General features: G+C 39.6%; 1 protein-coding gene across 2 annotated transcripts in view; it reads right to left on the minus strand.

Annotated features, from left to right (window-relative positions):
* Positions 1 to 2,349: 2,349 nt before the first annotated feature.
* ZNF654 (zinc finger protein 654) overlaps positions 2,350 to 24,113 on the minus strand; it is a 59,844-nt gene continuing 38,080 nt past the window's right edge. For both annotated transcript variants that reach the window (XM_084621541.1, XM_084621542.1), the window contains 5 exons: positions 21,122 to 21,324; positions 20,066 to 20,205; positions 9,672 to 9,813; positions 4,520 to 6,818; positions 2,350 to 4,130 (listed from right to left, as the gene is read on the minus strand). In XM_084621541.1, coding sequence (XP_084477667.1) covers positions 4,123 to 4,130; positions 4,520 to 6,818; positions 9,672 to 9,813; positions 20,066 to 20,205; positions 21,122 to 21,324 — 2,792 coding nt within the window. In that variant the 3' untranslated portion in view covers positions 2,350 to 4,122. The remainder of the gene's footprint in view (positions 4,131 to 4,519; positions 6,819 to 9,671; positions 9,814 to 20,065; positions 20,206 to 21,121; positions 21,325 to 24,113) is intronic.

Below are 24,113 nucleotides of genomic sequence, written 5' to 3' on the forward strand. Positions count from 1 at the left end.
CCATTAACTTCAATGGGACTATCTGCATGCTTAAAGTTACACACATTCTTTGCTGGATCAAAATCATTTATCAATGTTGGAGTAAGTGTATTTTATATTACACAATATGACACTTAGTGTTGGAAAAAAACAAATCCTAGATTTGGAACTTTTTTAAACCCTAAAAATTGCCAACTCAATTTAGGATGGTGTCTTAAATGTCTCTGAATCCCATAAAGCATGTATAATAATCCCACACATTAGAAATATTTTATTTTCAAATTGTAGTTGCTTAATACTTCAACTGAGTATGCCAACAGGTAACATTTTACAGAAGGGACAACATGTCTTTTGAACGAAAATCTGTACTTCAAGAAGTTACCTGCCACTTACTCCTTTAAGCGTTTGCCTAAGTGAAATAATCTAGATTTTTCAAAATTATATATACTGAACACATGTGATATAAAGACTTGTGTGCGCAACACAAGCAACTTTAAACAAAAATGAGTTTAACAGGTAGAAAAATTATGGTCACAGTTTATGCATGTGCATAGATGCACATAAACTACACACTTTAAACCAAGAAAATACAAATCCCTATCGTGTTTTTGAAGCAACACACGGCGCTTTAGTACCGGCGAAAAAGCATCAAAGATTAAGTACACTTAAAGATTTAATACTTTTTTTTTTTTAAAAATCTACTGACCAAGTTTTCAAGTTTTTATAATTTAATACTCTAAAATAACCTTTATTTTTTCCAGATGTATTTAAGCTAAAACTGAAGCTAAAAAACAAAGATGAGCCTGGGAATATTCTAAAGAAGATAACCAGGTTCTTAAAAGTTAGTTGGGTAAAAACTTTACAGTAGATAAGTATGGAAATACATTTGACTGACTTGTTTCCTTAGTTTCACTTATTTAAAAAAAACCTAAAAAATTTTATACACGATGCACTTTATCTTTTAAATATGAAACAAAAAATGCATTCTTTGGTGCCTCAAATGTCATGCAGATCTTTCTAGAAGTGCCCCAGTCATTGGTATTAATGTAATGCACACATACCTGTGATCATAATTTTATACCCTTTTACTTTTGGCCAAACCCAAGTTAGAGAACCATTTTCTAGGATTCAAGAAGTAAGAATCTGAGTTAGCATTCTTTTTTCCCCTAAGCAAGGGGAAAAGGAAGGAGAAGTTATATGAACATCTATTTGATTTTACAGAGGATTACTAGCAGAGTCATTTTTCAACTATAGTGTTTCAAGTGTCAGAACAGCATACTTTACAATGAAACCTTTCTGTGTTTGCAAATGTGAGTTGTTGCTACAATGAACAGATCCTGTATCCATATTTTTAAGTGGTATCAATTCTCATATAATCTGTTGAGTAAGTGAGCCAACTGCCTTACTGTACTGTACACATATTGTGATGAATCACTCAACGAGCAAACTAACTGAGCTGGGAAAGCCCTTCTGTATTGTCCTAGGTTACTGTGAAAATCTGACTCATGCCTCCTGTTTTTATCAAGGATAGCTTCTGCCTCTCTGAATGTACCCAACCTTTTAGTTAACAGCACCAAGCAGGGTCTGAAATAAACATATAGTTTGTGTAATTTACAAAACAAGGTAGCATAGTGAGTGCGTAATTTTTCATTGCAGTTGAAAATCTGAGCACTTGCAACATTCTCCTTTGATGAAAACTCTACTCCTGGGGGAATTCTGTGCCTCTGCGCATGCACAGAATTTATGTCCCCTGCAGATTTCTTTGCTTCCCTGCAGAAAAATGACTCTCTCACAGGGAAGCAAAAAGAGCAATCATGAGACCCTGCCTAGCAATATGTTTTGGGTGCCCAGGGCAGCCAGCAGAAAGGTAAATCACTGTGGGGCAGGGGGCAGGACTGGGGAAGCCCCGGCTGGTGGCGCCTACCCTGCGTTGGGCTCAGCTGCTAGTCCCAGCTGGGTTGGGGAGGACGGGACTTCCTCTTACCCTGCATGGCATCTGGGGCCATGTCAGACCCACCCCCAATTTCTCCCCTGGCTGTAGGAAGCTCTGAAAACTCTCCCCGCTGCGCTTCCTGAGCCCATCGCTCCTCAGATGGGGGAAAGGGGAGGTTAACTATACAGGGAGCTGCGACTGCCCCATCCACTCAACTCCTACGCATCCAGACCCCCTCATACCCAGACCCTCCCGCCAAACCTCCCACCCCAGAACCCACTCCCTCTGCACCTAGACGAACCACCAACAGCTGGATCCCCACCCCACTGAGCTCCACTCCCCCAGCATCTGGACCCCCTCCTCAGCCTCCCACACCAAAACCCTCCTGCTAAGTTCTATTCCCTCCCCACACCCAGACCCCCCTCCACTGAGCCCCAACCACCTTCACCCGGTCCCCCCGGCAGAGTCCCATTACTGTTGCACCCAGAACCCTCCAAGAAGCCCCTGTGCATCCAGATCTCTTCCACACCCGGATCCCCCACTGAGCTGTCCGCACCCAGAAACCTTTCAACCCAAATCTGGATCCCCACACACTAAGGCCCTCCACACTTGGATCCTGCCTGGCTGAGTCTGCCTGCCCACACCTGGTGCACCTGGCACAGAGAGACAGGGCCCTGGGCTGTTTCTGGGGCAGGTCCTGTCCTTGCACTACGTTACGGGTGGGCGCAGCCTCATCGCCAAGTCCGTATCCTGGGGTGGAGGGGGAGCTGCACAGTGATCTTCCACCTCCGTGCAGCCAGTGGCCTGTGCTCCCCAATGCCATGCTGGAGCCTCCACATTTATTTCACAAATGAAATTTGCAGAACATTAATATATTGTGTGCAGAATTTTTAATTTTTTGGCACAGAATTTTTGGCGCAGAATACCCTCATGAGTAAAACTCAGAAATGCCTTTTTGTTGTGTGTGTCTTTAGGTCTGTTAGGCAACATATTGAAACTTTCCATCCTTACAGACTCATTCTGGATGCCACTTTTACCAGCAACATTACTTGGTAAATCAAAACTCAGTGCTGATCACTGAGGGATGCTGAGTGGGTACAGAAGTTTCTTCCTGATCTATTTTTGCTAATAACTGACATTCTTTGCTTTGTTCTCTGTTGTTCTATCTTCATTTAACTCACATTTTTGAGAGAAAAGCATCTCTATTAAATTTTATCCATCAGTCATACTAAGAATTAAAGGACCTTTATATTTGGATATTATTTTAACGCTATACTCCAGTTCAAATTCATCTTTCTTCACTCCGGGCATACATTATTTTTTAGCCTCAATCTGTATGGGTTAGTACCAGCAGCTGCCGTACACATACGCCTTGTGTTAAATCTCACAGTGCCTGTAATGGACTTTTTATTTAACATTTCCAAAAAGTCAGTATGTGTAGTTTTGCCCTATACTTTAAGTGGGCTTTTAAGTGCATCTGAATTGTGTCTTGTACAGCTGATATATCTAATATCAGACTCTATATTCTGTGTTTTAACTTCCTGGCTATTGGAACACACTGTCCATCTTAGACTTCTCTCTCCACTCTTCATTTTGGATTCTGAACACAAGTTTATTAAATGACCTCCGTGAGTTTTCGTTAAAGACACAAACTTTGAAAAAAGAATGTCCATTTCCTCTATCAAATTTTTATCCATACCATGAAAATAAATGTAATGTTTCTTTAAATTAAATCTTTTTAATAATGTGGAGTGACACCCTCTGAACATGCATGGATAGGAAGGGTCTCTCTTATCAAAACTTTTTAATCCGGTGAACAGGTTACAGTGGTGTTTCTTCTCTAAGGCAACAGCCACTTCTCTTCTCGGCCTGCTCAGCTGAGTGTTTTATTTTTCTTAAGCGCTCATGCCAGACACACTGTGCTGCTGTTCTTTGATCATACACTGAGAATTCATGGGGCTTTCTGGATAACTGGTACTTTGGGGAGTTTGTAGCAACCTTTCTGGACTCAAAACCTGCACAGCTCCTACTATTCCTGTGTGAGTTCTATCTCGAAAATGTGCTTTGTCTTTTATCAAGGTCACATTTTTCTTTAGTAATCTGAGTCTGCTTTATGATTAAGGCCATCTGGGAAACAGCAAACTGATGCTTCTTCGTGTAGTGTTTTCTCACACCACTCCTCAATTGATACATCTTCCCACAACATTTAATCAGGCACCTGTAAAATAGATTAAGTTTGTTAGGTTTCATTTTGTTCCCATGCAAATGGTGCTTTAAATTGGAATTTTGCTTGAGTTTGTCAACATGCCTAGTTTTGAACATGCAAGTAGAAAACGCATAGATTAAACTACCCAAGTCTATCTTGTCTGAATGCTCTCTCATCAAAGCTGTCTGGCTGATTTTCAACTCTCGTTTCTTTTCCTAAACACTTAGTTTGACTGAGTTTATCTTCTGGTTTATTAAAATACTTGGTTTTTATTCAGGTCATTACCACTCAATGTCTTTTTTTAAATCTGCTCTGTCTTGAAGCCTGACTGTTTCCAAGGACCATTTCTCTGTTAGTTTCTATCTCTAAATGTATGCATCTAGAAGCATTGTAAGACTTACTTTCATCATCTGAATCGAATCCAAAGAGCGTCTGACATTTCTTTTGTGCAAGGTGAGCCTCAAGTGCTTCTGAGTTACAGTAGATGGTCAGGCAGTTCCCACATCTAAATCTTTCTGCTGATTTGCTACAAGCTTTATCTTGCTCAGAATGGGCATCTATTTTATCAGTGACAGTTTTTCTACGTTTTGGCATGCTAATGTATCGTTCATCAAGGTAACTTGGAGGCAACGGTCTAACATATGGTTTTGTCACAATTAAGCCATATGAAGTATTTTCAGTTGTCTGATTTGGTTTGGAAGGTGACTGAGAGACTGCAGCAGTATTGTTTTGTGGTATATCATTGCAGTTCTGTAAAACTGGTATTGACCCATTTTCTGTCCTTGTTTCATCTGCCACTCTGTCCAAAGCTGCATCTGATGAAGCTGAACAAGTCTGCTCTAGTTCCATGTGCCCATTGACCAGTTGGTCACGAACATTACAGTTTTCAGAATTTGGCTGTACTATAGGCATCTTTTGGTCTATCAAGCTTAAAACTGTAGCAGTAACATCAGATGAATTTTCACTCCCATTCTGAATTACATTGTATGCTTTCTTCTCCATACTCTGGATATATGTCTTTGGTTCTGTGGAGTCTTTCCTTGCCTTCCAAGTTGGAACTGGTAAATCTACAGCTTCTTTTTCACTACTAGATGCATCTTTTTCTTGAAAACCACAAAGTGACTCTGATAGCACAGCTGATGAATTTTTTTCATTTACTTCAGAACACTCTGTTTTGTTTAAATAATGCTGAGCCTCATGTTCATACAGCAAAGGAAGCTCTTCAAAAAGCTCACAGCACTCTGCAAAATTGCACTGAGCTTTAAACACACTATGACTTTTTGTATGCTCCACAAGCTCAGTGGCCAGCTTAAATCTCTGATTACAGTTAAAATGTAAACAAAAGTAAACATTTGGATATACGTGTCGCTTCAGGTGGTCTATGAAATGCTGAGAATCTGCAAACTTTCTCTGACAGAACCGACATTTTCCTTTATTCCACTTCATTATATGCTGCTGCACCTTCAGATCAGTTGGGTGAGCTTTTCTTGCATGTTTATTGAGGAATCTTATCTTTTTAAACACTCGAATGCAACTGTTGGCAGGGCACTTGAAGTTACCTTCTTGATCCATAACATCCAGATCCTTTTGAGAGCACAGAGCTCCATTTACTTTGTGAAGTATAGGAGACTCTTGACTCGGGCTATCGCCACCCTCAGGCAAACTCTCCGTAGTTAAAGGTTCAGGAGTGTTATTTAAACAGTTGTCACAACTGCCATTTTCAATAACATTATCCTGTTCGCTTATATGATTTTCAGCCACATCCAATTCCTGGTCAAGGTTTTGTACTTCTGTATCAGTACTCGGAACTACTGCAGCCTCTGGTTCATTATCTTTAGAACAGTTAAAATTCCCATTTTCAAAAGAGACAGATGCATGAGAGCAATTTACTTCACTTAAAGCAGGGGTTTCCTGATCATCGTTATGGGTAGCAGCAAGATGCTGTCTTTGTATTTTCTTGACATGATTCCTTAAGTGCTTCAGCATGATTCCTCTTTGCCTGAATTTCCTACAGCATATTACACATGAAAAACTGCCCTTTTTCTGGTGAGCCTGTGCATGCCTCACAATGTGACCACCAAGAAATTCCCTGTTGCATAACGCACAACGGTGTCTTGGTACATTATGATCTATTTTGGATGCTCCAAGAGCTGCATGGTTCTTTCTGGCATGACCTTTAGATTGGGCTTCAGAGGGGTCTTCAGGGTCAAGCTCCCCATTACTTAGATCTGTTAAAGAGACAACTTCTTCACTCAAAGCCTGATGTTCCGTCGGCTTCTCTGTATTAGCAATAGAATTTTCCAGTGTACTTTCACCTAAGCCAACAGATGCTTTATCCCCCAACAGTGATAAACAATTCTGCTTGATCATCAAAAAATTCCAAAACTCAGGATCAAAAAACAAACCTTTCTTCAAAATTGGAAGCAATTCAAAACGTACACGGTTCTGAACAGAACTAGTGTGCTCATTATACTCTTCATCTGCACATTTATATAGATGTTCAACAGTGTAATATGATTCTAAGGTGCGCTCAAGAAAAAAGATAGACAGCGCACAAATTCGGAGTATCTCCAAGTCATTTGGCAAAAAGTGAGCAATCGTTTTATATATGAGACATTTCATGATTGGATCATCACGAAGGTCCAACTGCAGAGCACATCCACATATTTCAACACAAATCTGCAAACCATCTTCTCCAACCTGCAGAAAAGAAATGAAGATTAATTATACATCATCCCCTGCTTTTATTGTTGGCTTGCGACAGAGGCATGTTTGAATGCAAAATAAAGCAGGAGCAACAAACAAAAATTCAGTTCTAAAACAATACTTGAATTTCAACATAACTTTGTTTTAAAATATTTCAAAGCTAAGCAGAATTCAGAAGGCATCTTAGTTGCCAAGTCCTCCAAAAGCAGATTTTATTAAATTAAATAAAATTTAATATAAATAAAGCAATAAAATAAACTACAGCTATGCTGAGCATAACATTTGGTTTGCGCTGCAGGCTGCATATCTAGTGCTGTCAACAAAGCTTCAGATACTTTTGTATTGCACACTTCTGTAGTCAAAGAGACAGCAGTGTTTTGGTTAAGGTTTGCTGAAGCTTGGGCTCTCTAAATTGGTCTCCATCTTGACTCATTTAACTTGTACTGCATAAAAAATGAAAACTACAAAACTTTTCAAAGGTGACAAGTGATTTTGGGTGCCCAACTTGACTTATCATAATGGCCTGATATTTCAGAAATGGTGAGCTATCATCCTGAAAAATACTAATCACTTGAAATTTAAACTAGGCCCTTAAGTGAAATTTATAATTAACATGTGTTTCTGAAAATTCCTCCTATCTGAGATATAAGATATTTTGATAAAGGAAAAATTTGGGAACAAGCTTTTATTATAACTATATGTTGCATACATCTTCAATATCTCTGTATTAACAAGTACATACATATTCACATATTTGTTGGGGCATTTAAAAATCTAAATGGCACTTAAGTGTTTAGTTAAATTTTACTAACAGAGCAGTACTAGATTAACCTAACCATCAGGGATATTTTTTGGAGTATTTACTTAGAGTCAAGACATGGTGAACATAATAGAATTGTTTCACTTGTGTATAACTATACTGTAACATTAACAAAATAGGTTTACTATGGTTCAAGTGAAAAAAATGATTACACTCTTCATCCACCTAAGTCTCAGAATGCCGAATACATTTCCACTACTATAAAATCTGCTGTCAGCTGTAAAGTTAGTCAGATACTAGATGTGGAATTTGAGCTATTTGGCACATTAGGATGAGCAATGCTGCACTTTATTACAAACTTCTGTGAGACATGGGAAAGCATATAGGACAAGTACAGGCTGAACCTGGTACCAAATGCCATCAAATGAGTGTCTGAAATACAATGGGTTTTAGCATCTTGGTTTACTCTATTAGCTCTTTTGCAAAGAACTTGTAGAACTTTCTTTTTTCCAGGATCCAGGCTTGATTAATAATCCCTCAGGACACTGCCACTATCATACAAACTCAAGATTCATGTTAAAAGAAATAGATCTATACCTTGGCTACAGACAAAAAGGCAGAGAACCAACTAAGTTTACCATGTCTTCTGCGTAGAACCCTGTTTAGCCAAAGGTAAGTAATACCACATTAAATAGTCCAATTCTTCAGGAGATATATTGCCAATAACAAGGCTACAATTAATCATGTCAGTTTCTTAATTCAAGGGGTCTCAAATGTACATAGGGTGGGACTTGTCTTAGTAGAGGCTGCCTCATAGATCACACTTTCTCTCATTTGAGATTGCCTGGGTCATCAGCTCTCCCACCAGCAAACAAGTAACATCCCTCTGCCAACTGCAGCAATTGCTTACATTGCAAAGGAATATTAGAAAAGCATTTAGAGTATTTTTAGCTCCTTTTAATACAAACAATGAAAACAGCACCATGTAACCAGCCAGGTGTTTGCAGACCACCAGCAAGTGCTGTAGGAGCCACTTGTAGTGGATGGGATGATAGTTTGGCAACTACTGATTTAACGGATAACACCTGCCTAGAGACCATTCAAAAACCTCTATTCGCCTCCTAAATGGTAAATATATACAGCTTGCTTGGGAAAGTACTTCAAAAAGATTTAGCAGATGTGCTCTTCTGGAATTAGGATGCCAACGGACACAGGACAGATATGAGAGGCCCAGTGAAAGCCATTAACAATAAATGGTGGTACATTTAATCCAAGCGGTAAACAATTCTATGGAAGATACTATTTAATCAAAATGACAACTGAATCTCAGCCACAATGAAGAAAACCCAACAAAAATACTGCAAAATGATCTTCTACTAATCTTGATCTAATTGATCGAATACGAAAGAAATCAGCCAAACCCATCTTCTCGGTGAGAAATATAAGTCTACAATGTTTTCATTCCCATTTTCTTTTGTAAGTCTACAGATGCTTTGATCATTTAGATCACTGGAAGTTTAACTCCCCTCCGTGTGCTACAGATAAGTTACTTGTATTGATCTATTGACACCTATTGTGTTGTAGTATCCTATTATAGCTTATTGTAGAGTGGCTGTTGCGGAAGGAACTCTTAAAGGTATCTGATTTCTGCATGAAAGCATGTTACTATCGTTACAACACTTAAGATTATGAGAACAGTAATTAAATTAGAAAACAAGTAATTTTTCTTTTTCTAGTTTGTTTACTTTGTGCATTTATTTATTAGAAATGGCAACATTACGTTGTGTCAATTTCCTCTTTTATTTATGTGGGCTCCTCCTAACCCTATAGAAATAGGAGAGAAAAACAATTTAAATAATAGGAAAAAGTGCATTTGTAAAACCACAACAATGGACAAGGGAACTCAGGGTCATATGAAGTACCCAGAAGTTCTTTTAGCTAGTTTTTTGGGTCTTGACTTAATTTGAAATTAATGTTGTCTAGCTATCCCTTCTTTCCCCCTTTGCTGCAATGGAGCAGCACACAAAAAAATGAGGTCGCAATGACTAAGTTAAATTGGTAATACAAGAAAAAATATCACCACTTACTTCATCCTTAATGACCTTCATGAAAGGGAAAATTACTCTGACATTCGTAGCTATCCTTAAAAGTTGGTAGCACTGATCAACAAATACTTGTTTCGAAGGGTTAGATTTAAGCAGCAGTTTACTCCACATAAATATCAGGTCCCTATAAATATAAAACAAAACAGCTTTGTTAAGCTATGGTTGAAATAGAGCTGGCCCTAAGCAAGATGTGTTTCTATAAGCAGCTTGACTATGCATATTGTTTGCATGCTAGTAATTCTGTAACTATAATCATATTTGACAGTTAAGAGCAAAGCTAATTAAAACCACAAATATATGCATGAAGTTACATGATGGAAAAATGTCATTTTTAAAGCATCTATGGTATACCCTATCACGGACCAACTGCAATATGCAACAGAAGATTAATGGATCCAGCTTAGTATCATAGAGAACTGGACAACAAAACAAAAAACTTATAGCATTTACCCCTCCTTTCCCAAGATTATAGGGAAGATGACAGTCAGGATGGCCATGCCAATATATCAATATATTCTGGGATTAAATTACATTCACTTTAAGGTGGGGAAACTTTCAGGGGCACAAATGTCTGAGGGAGACAAAATGAAAGGATGGTAGGGACACACTCTAATCCATTCCATTATTAGGGGAAGCCTATGGGTTACCATTTAGAAGATATCAATGTTTTCCATGTGCAAGTCTATATCACTATTGTACTGTCCTTTTCTGACAAGTGACATCTTCTGTACTATGCAATGTTGTTGTAGCCATGTCGGTCACCGGATATTAGAGAGACAAAGTGGGTGAGATAGAATCTTTTATTGGACCAACTTCTGTTGTGAGAGAGACAAGCATTCAAAAATTTGTCTCTCTCACCAAGAGAAGTTGGTCCAATAAAATATTACCTCATCCAGCCTATCTTCTGTACGAGCCTTTTTAGCCTGTAACATGTATATGGCAATATCAGGCCATCTGTTGAGGATGCTAGGGGAAGTCTCTGGCCTGCATATTCAGGATGAATATAGAAAAAAAAAAAAGTCTCCTGCCTTTCCATGCAGCTTGACCTCTTTGATGTTATCCATCCCATAGTTGGGTGCAGGGGGAGTGGAATCTTGTGAAGAAGGAAATGAGGTCTGTACCATCTTGGTGGACAACCCAGTGAACCTCTAATGAGCAGGTACATTTGCAATTTACGGGATACTATTGGGATCCAGGAAGTGGGAGGGCAGAAGCCTGCCCACCGCTAAGGGGTCCCCCCCAGCTTAAGGGGGAGATCCACAGGACCTGGAAGCCAAGTGATTTCAGGGGCCAACTAATAAAACAGGATAGTAGGCAGAGTTTTCACTGGGATACATGCTTCACAGCTGAAAACTGGTAGAGCACATGGGCAACAGGAAATAAAGACAATTTCTTCCAACTTTAACTATGGAGTCACTACTGTGACTTCCTGAGAGATGGATTCAATATAAGATACCTTTCAAAAGAAAGAAGCTTAAAAATAAAGTATAAGGCACCTATACCCCAGAAAGAGGTTCTTGAACACCTCTAGAATAAACCTAAGCAACCACCCTGTGGTGGGGCAGAACCACACCCCAAGAAAAGGGCTGAACCAGGCCAGAGAGGCTGTGCGAACCAGCAGCCAACCAGTGAAGGCCCGGAGAGAGCCAATCAGGACCGAGCAAGGTCCTATATAAAGGCTGCCCAGCTAGGGCGCAGGGCAGTCTCTCCCTGACTGGCAAGGGAGGAGGACTGGCTCTTGAGCAGAAAGGTAGCACCTGGGACAGAGCAGTGCTGGGGAAGGGCAGAAGGAGCTGGGGCGCTCCAGCCAAGGAAAACCCCAGGCTGCAGGCCTTGCTACAAAGGGCTGAGCAGATGCACAGGACCGAAGAGGAAGCGGCCCAGAGACAACAGTCTGACAAGGGGAAAGGAGAGCGGGCAGACAGGCTGCCACTAGAAGGTCCCTGGGTCGGGACCTAGAGTAGTGGGTGAACATGGGTCCCCCCCCTTCCCCCTTGTACTACACCTGGCTGAGGAGGAGCGTGGCCTGATACAGGCTGTGGCGGACCCCTGCGACAAAGGGGCTCGACTTTGAGGCTGCAGTTGGCCACTAGAGCTGGTGTAGACAGAAGACTGCTACCACCACCAAACCCCCGGAAGGGGGTGAGACTGGAGCAGTGGGCACTGCCGGATGGCAGTGTCCTGAAGAGGACGCCGCCGACCAGGCAGCAACACAGGTCCCCAAAGCAGCAGAGCCGATGAAGGGCAAGGCACCACACGCAAAAGGTGCTCCATGACTGGACAGAGCTAATTCCTGGAGTAACCAGCGGGAGGCACCAGCAGTGGGTCCTGACCCCGTCACACACCCTTAGTTAATAATTTAAAGAATTACATAGAACTACCTTCCAAATCTCATGGGTTAAAAAAAGAGCCAAGATTGGTTGAATCTCAAACTTTTATGAAATGAGCCTTGTCATGACCAGGTTGCAGTCCTATCAAACTAACAATGAGATACGATCAGGCCATTTGGATTTTTTTCTAGTGAATCCCACAGAACCTAGTGAATTAGTATAAAAAAACCAAAAGGTTTGGCTGACTTTTTAATCTGTGCCAGATGTAAGTCTAGCAAACTGTTTGACATCAAGCTTCTGAAGAACAGCCTCACGAAGCAGAGGAAAAAACATTGCCAGGATTGACTGAATATGGATAGAACACAGCCATCACTTGAGAATTTGGGATGTTTCGACAGCTCCACGGTACATTTAAAAACACAATGCAAGTTGGTTCCGATACTAGATCTTGAATCTCACTTATTCAGAACTTAAGTCACTTCCCCCAGGAACATTAAGTTCCAAGTAAAATCTGAGCTCACAGGTAGTGGACTAAATTAAAAATGAGCCTTCCTCAGTGTAATCGCATATCTTCTCATTGTGTAAGTGTACGAAGCTAAAAAAAGACCAATAATTTTAGCCTCTTTGCATTTGGAACTACCTATACCGTGAAGCCAGCCCCCCAAAAAGAGCCTGAACTGATAGCCATTTTTATGCACAAAAATATTGTTCCAACAAATTTCACGAGGGGAAAAAAACCTCCTGCCTTAAGGATTAAACAAAATCTATGAACCACTCACTTGTAAAGCTTGTGAAAGCAAAGAGAAACTGATTATCTTCTGCATAATCAAATAGCTATTTCAACCCTTCACAAACATTAAGAGAAGATGTTCAGAACCTAAACATCCCAGAGAAGAAAGCTGAGCAGCTAGCGTGGGGCATATAAAAGTATTCATATGGGCCTTTTAGCCCAGGATTTTGAAACTTTTCCCCTCCAATTCCTATGTCCACCAAATAGAATACTCATTGTCAGTTTTCCTGCTATTTATAAACACCAAGGGTAAAATGTTCAAAAGCATCCAAAAGACTCAAGAACCCTAAGTCCAATTTTCAAGCCATTTAGGCACATAGGAACTTATGTCTAACTGAAAGTGAATAGGATCTAGACTAAGTGGCTCGGTAACTTTTGAAAATGGGACGTAGGTTCTTAAGCCACTTGGATGCTTTTGAAAGTTTTACTCTAAGCCTCTATCCTCTCGGGGGCCAGACTGACAAGAAGTGTGAACACAGGATATGGTGCAGAGCTTCCCTGGTTCTCTGACCAATGTAGCCAGACATTCAGCCTGACGTGATCCATTATCACCATCCTTAACAAATGCTGAAAACAGTATTTGCCACTGCAAACAGCATTTGAGGCTTTTTGAGGCTGTCTCTCTCCTGACCTAGACCTAAAACGTTTGCTACCTATGTTAAGAGGAAAGGCAAATGTGACCTATTTCCAGTAAATGGAAGAAACATCCCTGCACATAGATATTGGTAACACTAGATGTCCGTTCTGAATGATTGTAAGTTGATCCCTCTGGTGTACCCTACACAAAAGATATTGAACTAACTACCAAGGAGCCAAAGGTCAACAGCAGATCAGATAAACAGATCAACAACTGTATTTCTTTCATGCCAAGCAAGTGACCATGACAAATGTCTGGAAACTATCAAATCACACACCTGGAAGGTGCGATCCTGTTCTAAGTTTGCTTACGTCAACATCCTCGTTGTCAGTTTGAATCATGACTACCTTGCTATACTTAAAATGGTCGTAGAGCTGTTTTTAAACTAAGGGCTGGGGGAAAGCAGACAAGTGCAGAGGACCAAGATGGGTAAACTAGAGTTCCTCGTATTAAATAACGATATTGATATAACAGGCAACACAGAAACCTGATGGAATGAGGATAATCAATGGGACACAGTAATACTAGGGTACAAAATATAGCAGAAGGACAGAACAGTTTGTGCTGGTGGGGGAGTGGCACTGTATGTAGAAGAAAGCATAGAATCAAATGAAGTAAAAATCTTAAATGAACCCATATACTATACAATCTCTATGGATTGTAATTCCATGCCTGAATAATAAGAATATAGCAATAGGGATATATTAAAAAACACCTGACCAGGATGGTGATAGTGACTGAAATGCTCAGGGAGATTAGAGAGGCTATTAAAATAAACTCAATAATAATGGGGGATTTCACCTATCCCCATATTGACTGGGTACATATCACCTCAGGAAGGGATGCACAGATAAAGTTTCTTGACACCTTAAATGACTGCTTCTAGAACCCACAAGAGGAGAGGCAATTCTTGATTTAGTCCTAAGTGCAGTATAGGATCAGATCCAAGAGGTGAATATAGCTAGACTGCTTGCTAATAGTGAACATAATATAATTCAATTTAACATCGGGGGGGGGGGGGGTGAGGGGTGAGGAGGAGGAGTAAGAGAACATCACAGCGGCCCAACACTGTAGCATTTAATATCCGAAAGGGGGAGTACAGAAAAATGAGGTTAGTGAAACAGAAATTAAAAAGGTACAGCATCAAAAGTAAAATCCCTGCAAGCCGCATGGAAACTTTTTTAAAGACCCCATAATAGAGACAACTTAAATGTATACCTAAATCCCACAAAGGGTAGGAATAAATGGTAAATTTTCAGAATGGAGAGGGGTAACTAGTGGTGTTCCCCAACGGTCAGTCCTAGGACCAATCCTATTCAACTTATTCATAAATGATCTGGAGAAAGGGGTAAACAGTGAGGTGGCAAAGTTTGCAGATGATACTAAACTGCTCAAGATAGTTAAGACCAAAGCAGACTGCGAAGAACTTCAAAAAGATCTCACAAAACTAAGTGATTGGGCAACAAAATGGCAAATGAAATTTAATGTGGCTAAATGTATAGTAATGCACACTGGAAAAAACCCCAACTATACATACAATATGATGGGGGCTAATTTGGCTACAACTAATCAGGAGAAAGATCTTGGAGTCATCGTGGATAGTTCTCTGAAGACATCCACACAGTGTGCAGCGGCAGTCAAAAAAGTAAACGGGATGTTAGGAATTATTAAAAAAGGGATAGAGAATAAGACTAATATCTTATTGCCTTTATACAAATCCATGGTACGCCCACATCTTGAATACTGCGTACAGATGTGGTCACCTCTTCTCAAAAAAGATGCTGGCAGTGGAAAAGGTTCAAAAAAGGGCAACTAAAATGATTAGGGGTTTGGAACGGGTCCCATATGAGGAGAGATTAAAGAGACTAGGACTTTTCAACTTGGAAAAGAGAAGACTAAGGAGGGGAATATGATAGAGGTATATAAAATCATGAGTGGTGTGGAGAAAGTGAATAAGGAAAAGTTATTTACTTGTTCCCATAATATAAGAACTAGGGGCCACCAAATGAAATTAATGGGCAGCAGGTTTAAAAATAAATAAAAGGAAGTTCTTTACTGAGCGCACAACCTGTGGAACTCCTTGCCTAAGGAGGTTGAAGGCTAGGACTATAACAGAGTTTAAAAGAGAAGTGGATAAATTCATGGAGGTTAAGTCCATTAATGGCTATTAGCCAGTATGGGTAAGGACTGGTGTCCATAGCCTCTGTTTGTCAGAGATTGGAGATGGATGGCAAGAGAGAGATCACTGATCTTTACCTGTTAGGTTCACTCCCTCTGGGGCAACTGGCATTGGCCACTGTCGGTAGACAGCATACTGGGCTGGATGGACCTTTGGTCTGACCCAGTATGGCCATTTTTATGTTATGTTCTCAAATTAAAAAACAGCAAGAGAACCAAAGAAGTGCTACCTTGGCTAAACAACAAAGTAAAAGAAGCAGTGAGAGGTAAAAAGGCATCCTTTAAGAAGTGGAAGTTAAATCCTCATGAGAAAAATAGAAAGGAGCATAAACTCTGGCAAATGAAATGTAAAAAAATATAATTAGGAAGGCCAAAAAAGAATCTGAAGAACAGCTAGCCAGACTCAAAGTAATAGCCAAAAAAAATTTAAGTACATCAGAAGCAGGAAGCCTGCTAAACAACCAATGGGGCCACTAGACGACAGATGATAAAGGAGCACTCAAGGATAAGGCCATTGAAGAGAAACTAAATGAATTCTTTGCATCGGTATTCACAGTTAAGGATGTGAGGGAGATTCCCAAACCTGAGCCATTCTTTTTAGGTGACAAATCTAAGGAACTATCCCAGATTGATGTGTCATTAGGAGGTTTTGGAACAAATTGATAAACTAAACAGTAATAAGTCACCAGGACCAGATGGTATTCACCTAAGAGTTCTGAAGGAACTCATATATGAAATTTCAGGACTACTAACTGTCATCTGTAACCTATTATTTAAATCAGCTTCTGTACCAAATGACCAGAGGACAGCTAATGTGACACCAATTTTTAAAACGGGCTCCAGAGGAGACCCCAGAGATTACAGACCAGTAAGCCTGAATTCAGTACCAAGCAAACTGGTTGAAACTATAGTAAAGAACAAAATTGTCAGACATAGATGAACATAATTCGTTGTGGAATAGTCATCATGGTTTTTGTAAAGGGAAATTATGCCTCACCAATCTACTAGAATTCTTTGAGGGGAGTCAAGAAGCATGTAGACAAGGGGGATCCAGTGGCTATAGTGTATTTAGATTTTCAGATTTAGAAGAGGTCCCTCACCAAGGCTCTTAAGCAAAGTAAGCAGTCATGGGATAAGAGGGAAGGTTCTCTCATGGACTGGTAACTGATCAAAAGAAACAAAGGGTAGGAATAAATGATCAGTTTGCAGAATGGAGAGAGGTAAATAGTGGTGTCCCCCAGAGGTCTGTACTGGGCCCAGTCCTATTTAACATATTCATAAGTGATCTGGAAAAAGGGGTCAACAGTGAGGTGGCAAAATCTGCAGATGATACAAAACTACTCAAGATAGTTAAGTGCCAGGCAGACTGTGAAGAGCTACAAAAGGATCTCTCCGAACTGGGTGACTGGGCAACAAAATGGCAAATGAAATTCAATGTTGATAAATGCAAAGTAATGCACACTGGAAAGCATAATCCCAACTATACATATAAAATGATGGGGTCTACATCAGCTGTTACCACACTCAAGAAAGATCTTGGAGTCACTGTGGATAGTTCTGTGAAAACATCTGTGCAATGGCAATCAAAAAAGTGAACAGAATGTTGAGAATCATTAAGAAAGAGATAGATAAGACAGAAAATATATTGCCTCTATATAAATCCCCTGGTATGCTCACATCTTGAATACTGCATTCAGATGTGGTCGCCCCATCTCAAAAAAGATGTATTGGAATTGAAAGGTTTAGAAAAGGGCAACAAAAATTATTAGGGGTATAGAACAGCTGCAGTATAAGGAGAGATTAATAAGACTGGGACTTTCCAGCTTGAAAAATAAGACAATTGGGGGGAGGGGATATGAGAGGGCTATAAAATCATCACTGGTGTGAAGAAAGTAAATAAAGTGTTTACTACTTATAACACAAGAACTAGAGGCCGCCAAATGAAATAAATAGTCAGCAGGTTTAAAAAAACAAAAATAAGTATTTTTTCCACACAACACACTGTCAACCTGTGGAACTATCTGACAGAGGATGTTGTGAAGGCCAAACTGTCGCAGGGTTCAAACAAGAACTAGATAAATTTATGGAGAATAGGTCTATCAATGGCTATTAGCTGGGATGGGCAGGAATGGTGTCCCTAGCCTCTGTTTGCCAGAAGCTGGGAATGGACGGGGTGGATCACTTCATGATTACCTGTACTGTTCATTCCCTCTGGGGCACCCGGCACTGGCCACTCTCGGAAGACAGGATACTGGGCTAGATGGACCTTTGCTCTAAACCCAATATGGCTGGTCTTATGTTCTTGGGCTCTGAAGGTCCTTAGTCCTCTAGTGTGTCAAGGACTGCCCTCTCCTCCACAACATCTATGTGCAGTTGATCCTGGAGAGACCAAGTGCAGCTTTGTGTAAAACACCTATACGTGGGTGTTTTTATTTCAGGCAGGATGCATCTGTATTAACTACATTTGCATCAGCAGACTTTGTTCATCCTTAACTGCAGATTAGACTGATGGCAGCCGAGAGATGGACTGGCTCAGAGGCCATCCTTCTGTGTGAGGGTATGTGAGTGAATGGCTCATATTAAGAGATCTCAGAATAGACCAGGCTTGCTTCAGGTGGAGGTGTGCCACAGATACTGACAATATATGTGGCCATCAGCCCAACATCCTTGCAGATACTTGTTGGTCCTGGCAAATCCTCTTTGCTAGATCCATAGGGCCCTGGATCCTGACTGGGGGCAAGATGGTTTCTTGCTATGCATGACACTAGCTGAGGCATTCCAGTAGCCTCAGAGAAAAGCTAAGACTTGGGTACTTTATCTTTATGGTCTCCAGCCCTCTAATAATGGCACTGAGTCTCAGATCTCTTCACAAATGTTGCCCATGATGACTTAACTTTTTGAGGTCTGAAGAGTTATTTTGAAATGTGCGCAGCTGAGATAGCTAAGAGTTTTATAAACAGCCCAGTAATTATTCCAGCTGTGGACAAAATTATTTGCCCCAGTACTTTTAGAAAATTCAGAAGCTTTTGCTGCTTCTGGTTAAGGACACCAAGCACCAAAAAATGGTAAAGTGTTGCAATTCTGAAGACAAGTGATAAAGCATGAAGCACCTTTACTGGAATTTCTGACCCTGAATGCAGAAGCAAACATGAGGATGAGGAGATCTTTGGTTATAGTTTTTACAACTGACTAAGTACAGTGGCTAAGCCAAAGATCAATTGTATGAAACTTTTAAAAAACTTAAGGTAAAGGAAACAGAGTGAAAAACATGTCTGAAACCCAAATAGTAGACAAATTATTCATTTGTAATCATGAATTGTGGATAAAGTCTGCATCTGTATCTTTGTATGAATGCCAAAAAAATAATTTCAGGTTCAGAATTAATTCAACTTTTTTGCTCTATCGTAAGTAGTAACTTTTACATATGAGATATAATACAAACTTTAGCCAGAAAAAATAAAGTTTCACATAATCTCTGTGAACTCCTCTTTAAAAAGGCAAAACCCTCTCTTGTCTTTCTCATCTCCCTTGATAAGCCAGGAAAATATTGGGATCTGAGGATCCATATTTGAATCTGATTTTAAACCCTCTTTTGATCAGTCACAAAGCAGATCAGTAGGATTCAGCAAAACTAACGGAATCTTCTTGCTTCACCACCATGTTAGACACACAAACTAAGTGTACTTTAATAAATGTGTCAAATTTTACCTGGTTTAAGAAGAAATTTCAGAAGTAAAACAGATTATTCTCTGCTCAGACACCTTTCGGACCTCAGAGGTTGGAGTAATACTTGCTTTGATGTATTCTAGAGAATACATGTTATCAAAAAAATCTCAAGCCCTATCTTTTCCTCTGAAGGCATGGAGATTTTTTTTAATTATGTGACTTATCTAAATGGGTACATTTAACTGTGTGATTCTGCAGGTTCTTTGGATTTGTAACACAATCGCCAAGGGAATAAATTAGATTGGAATTAACAAAATTCTCAAATACAGCAGATTTTCAGAACAGATTACAGATCCCGTTAGATATTAAAGCATACATCCATGGGATGCTGTAGGTAAATTACAATAATGTTGGTGCGGCTATTTAAAAAGCTGGATAGCAAAATACTTGTGGTGCCAGAAAATTTAGAAGTAGGTTATATTTACTGATACTGACAGCAGTGCAAGTCTCTAGTTTAGACACTCAGCCTTCTGCTGCTACTTTGAAGCTATCATCAAGTATAATGAATGTAGCATGCATCCACTACAAGAGCTACCTCCCATGTATAACTATATAGAGACAGGCTAGATATGCACAACATGCATACTAGAAAAGAAAGAACAGTTACAACTACAGTTTTAAAGTTTAGCTGCATCTTAAAGTTTACACACTTCACTTCCATCTTGGCAATAAGCATTTATCTTCTAAGCTCCTTAACCAGAAAGAAAGTATTTACCAGATACAATACATGTCCCCATTTTGGAGCTGTGGGACCAGGAACGATTCACACAGCTGTAAGGCTAAGGTAGTCTTCCCTTCTTTTTCAGTGTTGCAGATGATCTCAATTCCACTCTTGCAATCAGTCCTCAATAAGTGCTATGCAATTAAAATAAGACCAGTTTAGATAGGTTTGCTAATGCAGGGGGGGGAAGTTGATCACACCTTGCTATACTAAAGTAGTCATTGATATCTCCAGGAATTGCTACTGACAGGGATTCTTTGGCAAAGGTTTCGTGTTTTTCTGCAGATAATCATCTAAGACAAGTTGTCTTATGCCCAAATAAATTGGTTAGTCTCTAAGGTGCCACAAGGACTCCTTGTTGTTTCTGCTGATACAGACTAACACGGCTACCCCTCTGAAACCGAAGACAAGTTTATCTGTTAGGCATCAGATATTTAGGGTAAAGTTTTCAATGGGATTTAGGGGTTAGTACATATAAAACCTATTCTTTCTAGGCATTGTGTTGCCCTGGAAGCCCACCTGAAAGTTTTAGCTTGATTTTTGACAAATTAGACACAAAACACACTCAGTTGTAACATGTACTATCAATATTACAAGTTTCTCCTATTAAAAGGAGAAACTATATAGTGCCATTTCACATACCAGCATAAACAGAAAGAAACCACTTTTTTAGAAGTTTAAGAAATTTGACAAGGCAGAAAGAATTAAACTGAAAGTAATCTAAAATTAACCTCTTCTGGTATAGCCACATTGTTTAAAACAACTATTCTACTTTGTTACAAAATGTCTCTGAATCTGTTAGAGAATATCTGGGGAAAATTGTGCCTTCAGGTAGGTATATGTAAACGACCAGTGAAGTCGATAGCAGTTGTAGGTTCAGACTTCAGCCCTCAGAAAATAAATTCAAGTGGATACCAATTAGGTCATCTGCTGTTCGGACATTTGGCTGCAGTATGAATAAAAAGTTTCATATGTTTCTCTTGATGACTATACAGGAGAAGAGTATAATATATTACTAGAGGCATAAAAATGTACACTGACACACAGTACCTCCTGGAATAGCTGATCTTCTACTGGAGACATATAAAGACAGGTGAAAAAAGCTTGATGGAAATACAAATCTTTACTGATTTCTGGATGATTTATGCAAGATTTGATAAGAGCCATTGCCTCTGGGATGCGTTCGCAGGCAATAAGGTATCTGGCACGTAGTTCAAAGAACAGTGGATTTTCAGAGCTTAAATATTTGTTAACTGTATGGAAAAGAAAAATTTAGAAGTAATTAGAATCTCAAGTCCCCATAAAAATATTTAAATTACACACATTTTTACAGGCCTTATCTACAAGTTGTATACTCAACTATCTGCGAATGAAGCCAATCATGTATTTAAGTACCATATTCCGGTATTTAGCTTCAAGTCTGGAGTGAGAGGCATTACTACACTGACCAAACTAGTGGTCTTACTCATTTAGTATCCTGTCTCCAACAGTGACCAGTATCAGCTGCTTCAGAGGAATGTGTAGTAAACCTTGCAGTAAGCAATTATGGGATAACTTGCACTCAGACTTTCTCTCTCACCCCCAATAGTTAGAGTGTGGCTCATGTCCTGAAGCATGAGGGTACATCTACCTTCCAAAACATTCTTTAAAATGTCAAACAATCCTGGATGTTCTTGTTATACATAAAAATGGGGAAGGTGGGAATGAGAGAAGATAATCAAATATAATTTAGTTTCAGTTCACATACTGCATGTTTTAGTTTTTAATACAAATGTATTTTATCTGCTTAGATAGATGGAAAACTATAGCTTCTGACAACTATTTTTAAGATTTTGATTTACACAGGGCTCTTTTCAGTAAATACGGTGGGGCGTGGAAACATTCTGAAGTTGAAATTCTGAACTGTTACAGAGAACTGAATTTAAATAAAAGCTAGAAACTTCCAGAACTGTTCAAGCTCTGTTATCCCCACAAATACATTCCATAAAAAGAAAAGTAAAAGCTAGGGCATTTGTGCAGTATTAAATGACTACCTACAATGTTATGCTGTGGACACCAGATTTAATGAGTCACACAGCAATTCCAAAGCTAACCTAGATCAGTGGTTCTCAACCAGGAGTCTGGGGCCCCCAATGGGGCCACAAGCAGGTTTCAGGGGGTCTGCCAAGCAGGACCAGTGTTAGACTTGCTGGTGCCCAGGGCAGAAAGCTGAAGTCCCACTGCATGGGGCTGAAGCCTGGGGCCCTGAGCCCCGCCATCTGTGACTGAAGCAGAAGCCTGAGCAACTTAACTTCATGGTGCTCCCTATGGCATGGGACTCTAGGCAACTGCCCTTCCTGCTATCCCCTATCGCTGGCCCTGGCTTTTATATGCAGAAAACCAGTTATTGTGGCACAGGTGGGCCGTGGAGTTTTTATAGCATGTTTTGGTGGCTTTGGAAAGAAAAAAGTTGAGAACCCCTGATTTAGATCACCCCAGTTCTACTGTCAAAATGCATTTCTATTTGAAATTATAGGATAACCTCAGACTTTAGTCAATATATAGTTCTCATTAATATCTCCACAAGCCACAATTTCCTCACATATCATTTACAAAAAGACAAATGTCTAGATATACAGTTTATTTCATCACTTCATTGCATCAACCCAAGGTGTCCTTATAATTAGGATTAAGTTAATCTCAGCCTTAAAGGTGCACTAAACAACAAAGAGTATGTTATGGTTTACTTTCAACAAGGACACTAGACTACTACTTATGTGCAACACAACCAAGTTACAGTTGCAGTAGAAACCTTAGAACATATTTCTAAAGACATTTAGGAGCCTAAAAATGCAAAAAGGCACTTTGTAGACATTCAAAAGCACCTAATTATCTTCAAAAATCTGGCCCCCCGACTGAGTACTCAATTTTCAATCTGAAGATTGTTCTCATGCTAGATTTTACATTTAATTTCTTCAATTTGAAATGGAAAAAACTTAAGCGTGTTAATAAAAATAGAAAAAACTAAAGCACACGTGTAACATAGCAGATTTTAGATCAAAGCTTACATTAACATATTCTCTTTAAACTTGAACAGTTTAAGACTCATTCCAGACTACAAAATTGCAGTGTGATGCTTCTAGTTTGAGGAGCATATGTTACATCCTGTCTGTTGTGTACACTGCGAGTACTCTGGGGCGGAGACTGTGTTAGTTACATGTCTTGGACAATGAGGCTGATTTTTAGAGGTATTCTTAGCTGCTATCAAAACAGAGAAATAATAGGTTTATCATAATAGTGAAGTAAATTACTTAAGTGTACACAGCTGTATGACAATCTTATGTAATGCAAATAGTTAGACTAATTCTACCTCAACTTTAAAAAAAAAAAAAAAAAAATCAAAGGTACCGGTATGAGAAAGTTATGAGCAAGTGAAAAAGGAGTGGGAAGGATTTAAATGGAAGGCAGAATTCAAGCATGAACTACAGTAGTTACTGCAGACTACCACTAGAACCAAAATCACTGATATTTCCAATTAAATTAAAAAACTACTTGTGTAATGCTAAATCTGTATTAAAGGTAACCCAACCCTCAACCACCTATTTTACATGCAAAAAAAAAAAAAAAAAAGTCCCTGACAAGCTATGAGATTTCATATTTAACTCCTACCTCTGCTCATGTCAAAAAGACTGAGCATCACGATTTGGTACATCATCCATTTTCTCTGAGTAATGAATGGAAAGTCTGCAGTACTATTTCAGCGAATTTATAGAGTTCCCTTTTTCAGATGATACAGCCATGGGTCACCATGCCCCAGCATCCAAAGGTGAGATCAATTTCACAGCAGGAACCCTTGACTACTGACTCTGTCACCTACATGGGGACTGACCACAGCCATTCACTTCAGACTTTTAGGTGCTTTTTGGTTGATTAACCCCACCTGTTTTCCTTTCCTCTCCTCTCTTGCATAGAGGGCCCTACCTTCCCAGGCAAGAATACACATGCTGCTGATCTAAGCCCCAAAGCAACAGACAAATCCTAATTACAGGTGCAGTATTTTAAC

The sequence above is a fragment of the Lepidochelys olivacea genome (assembly GCF_965140295.1).
Source record: "Lepidochelys olivacea isolate rLepOli2 genome assembly, chromosome: 1".
Lineage (NCBI taxonomy): Eukaryota > Metazoa > Chordata > Testudines > Cheloniidae > Lepidochelys > Lepidochelys olivacea.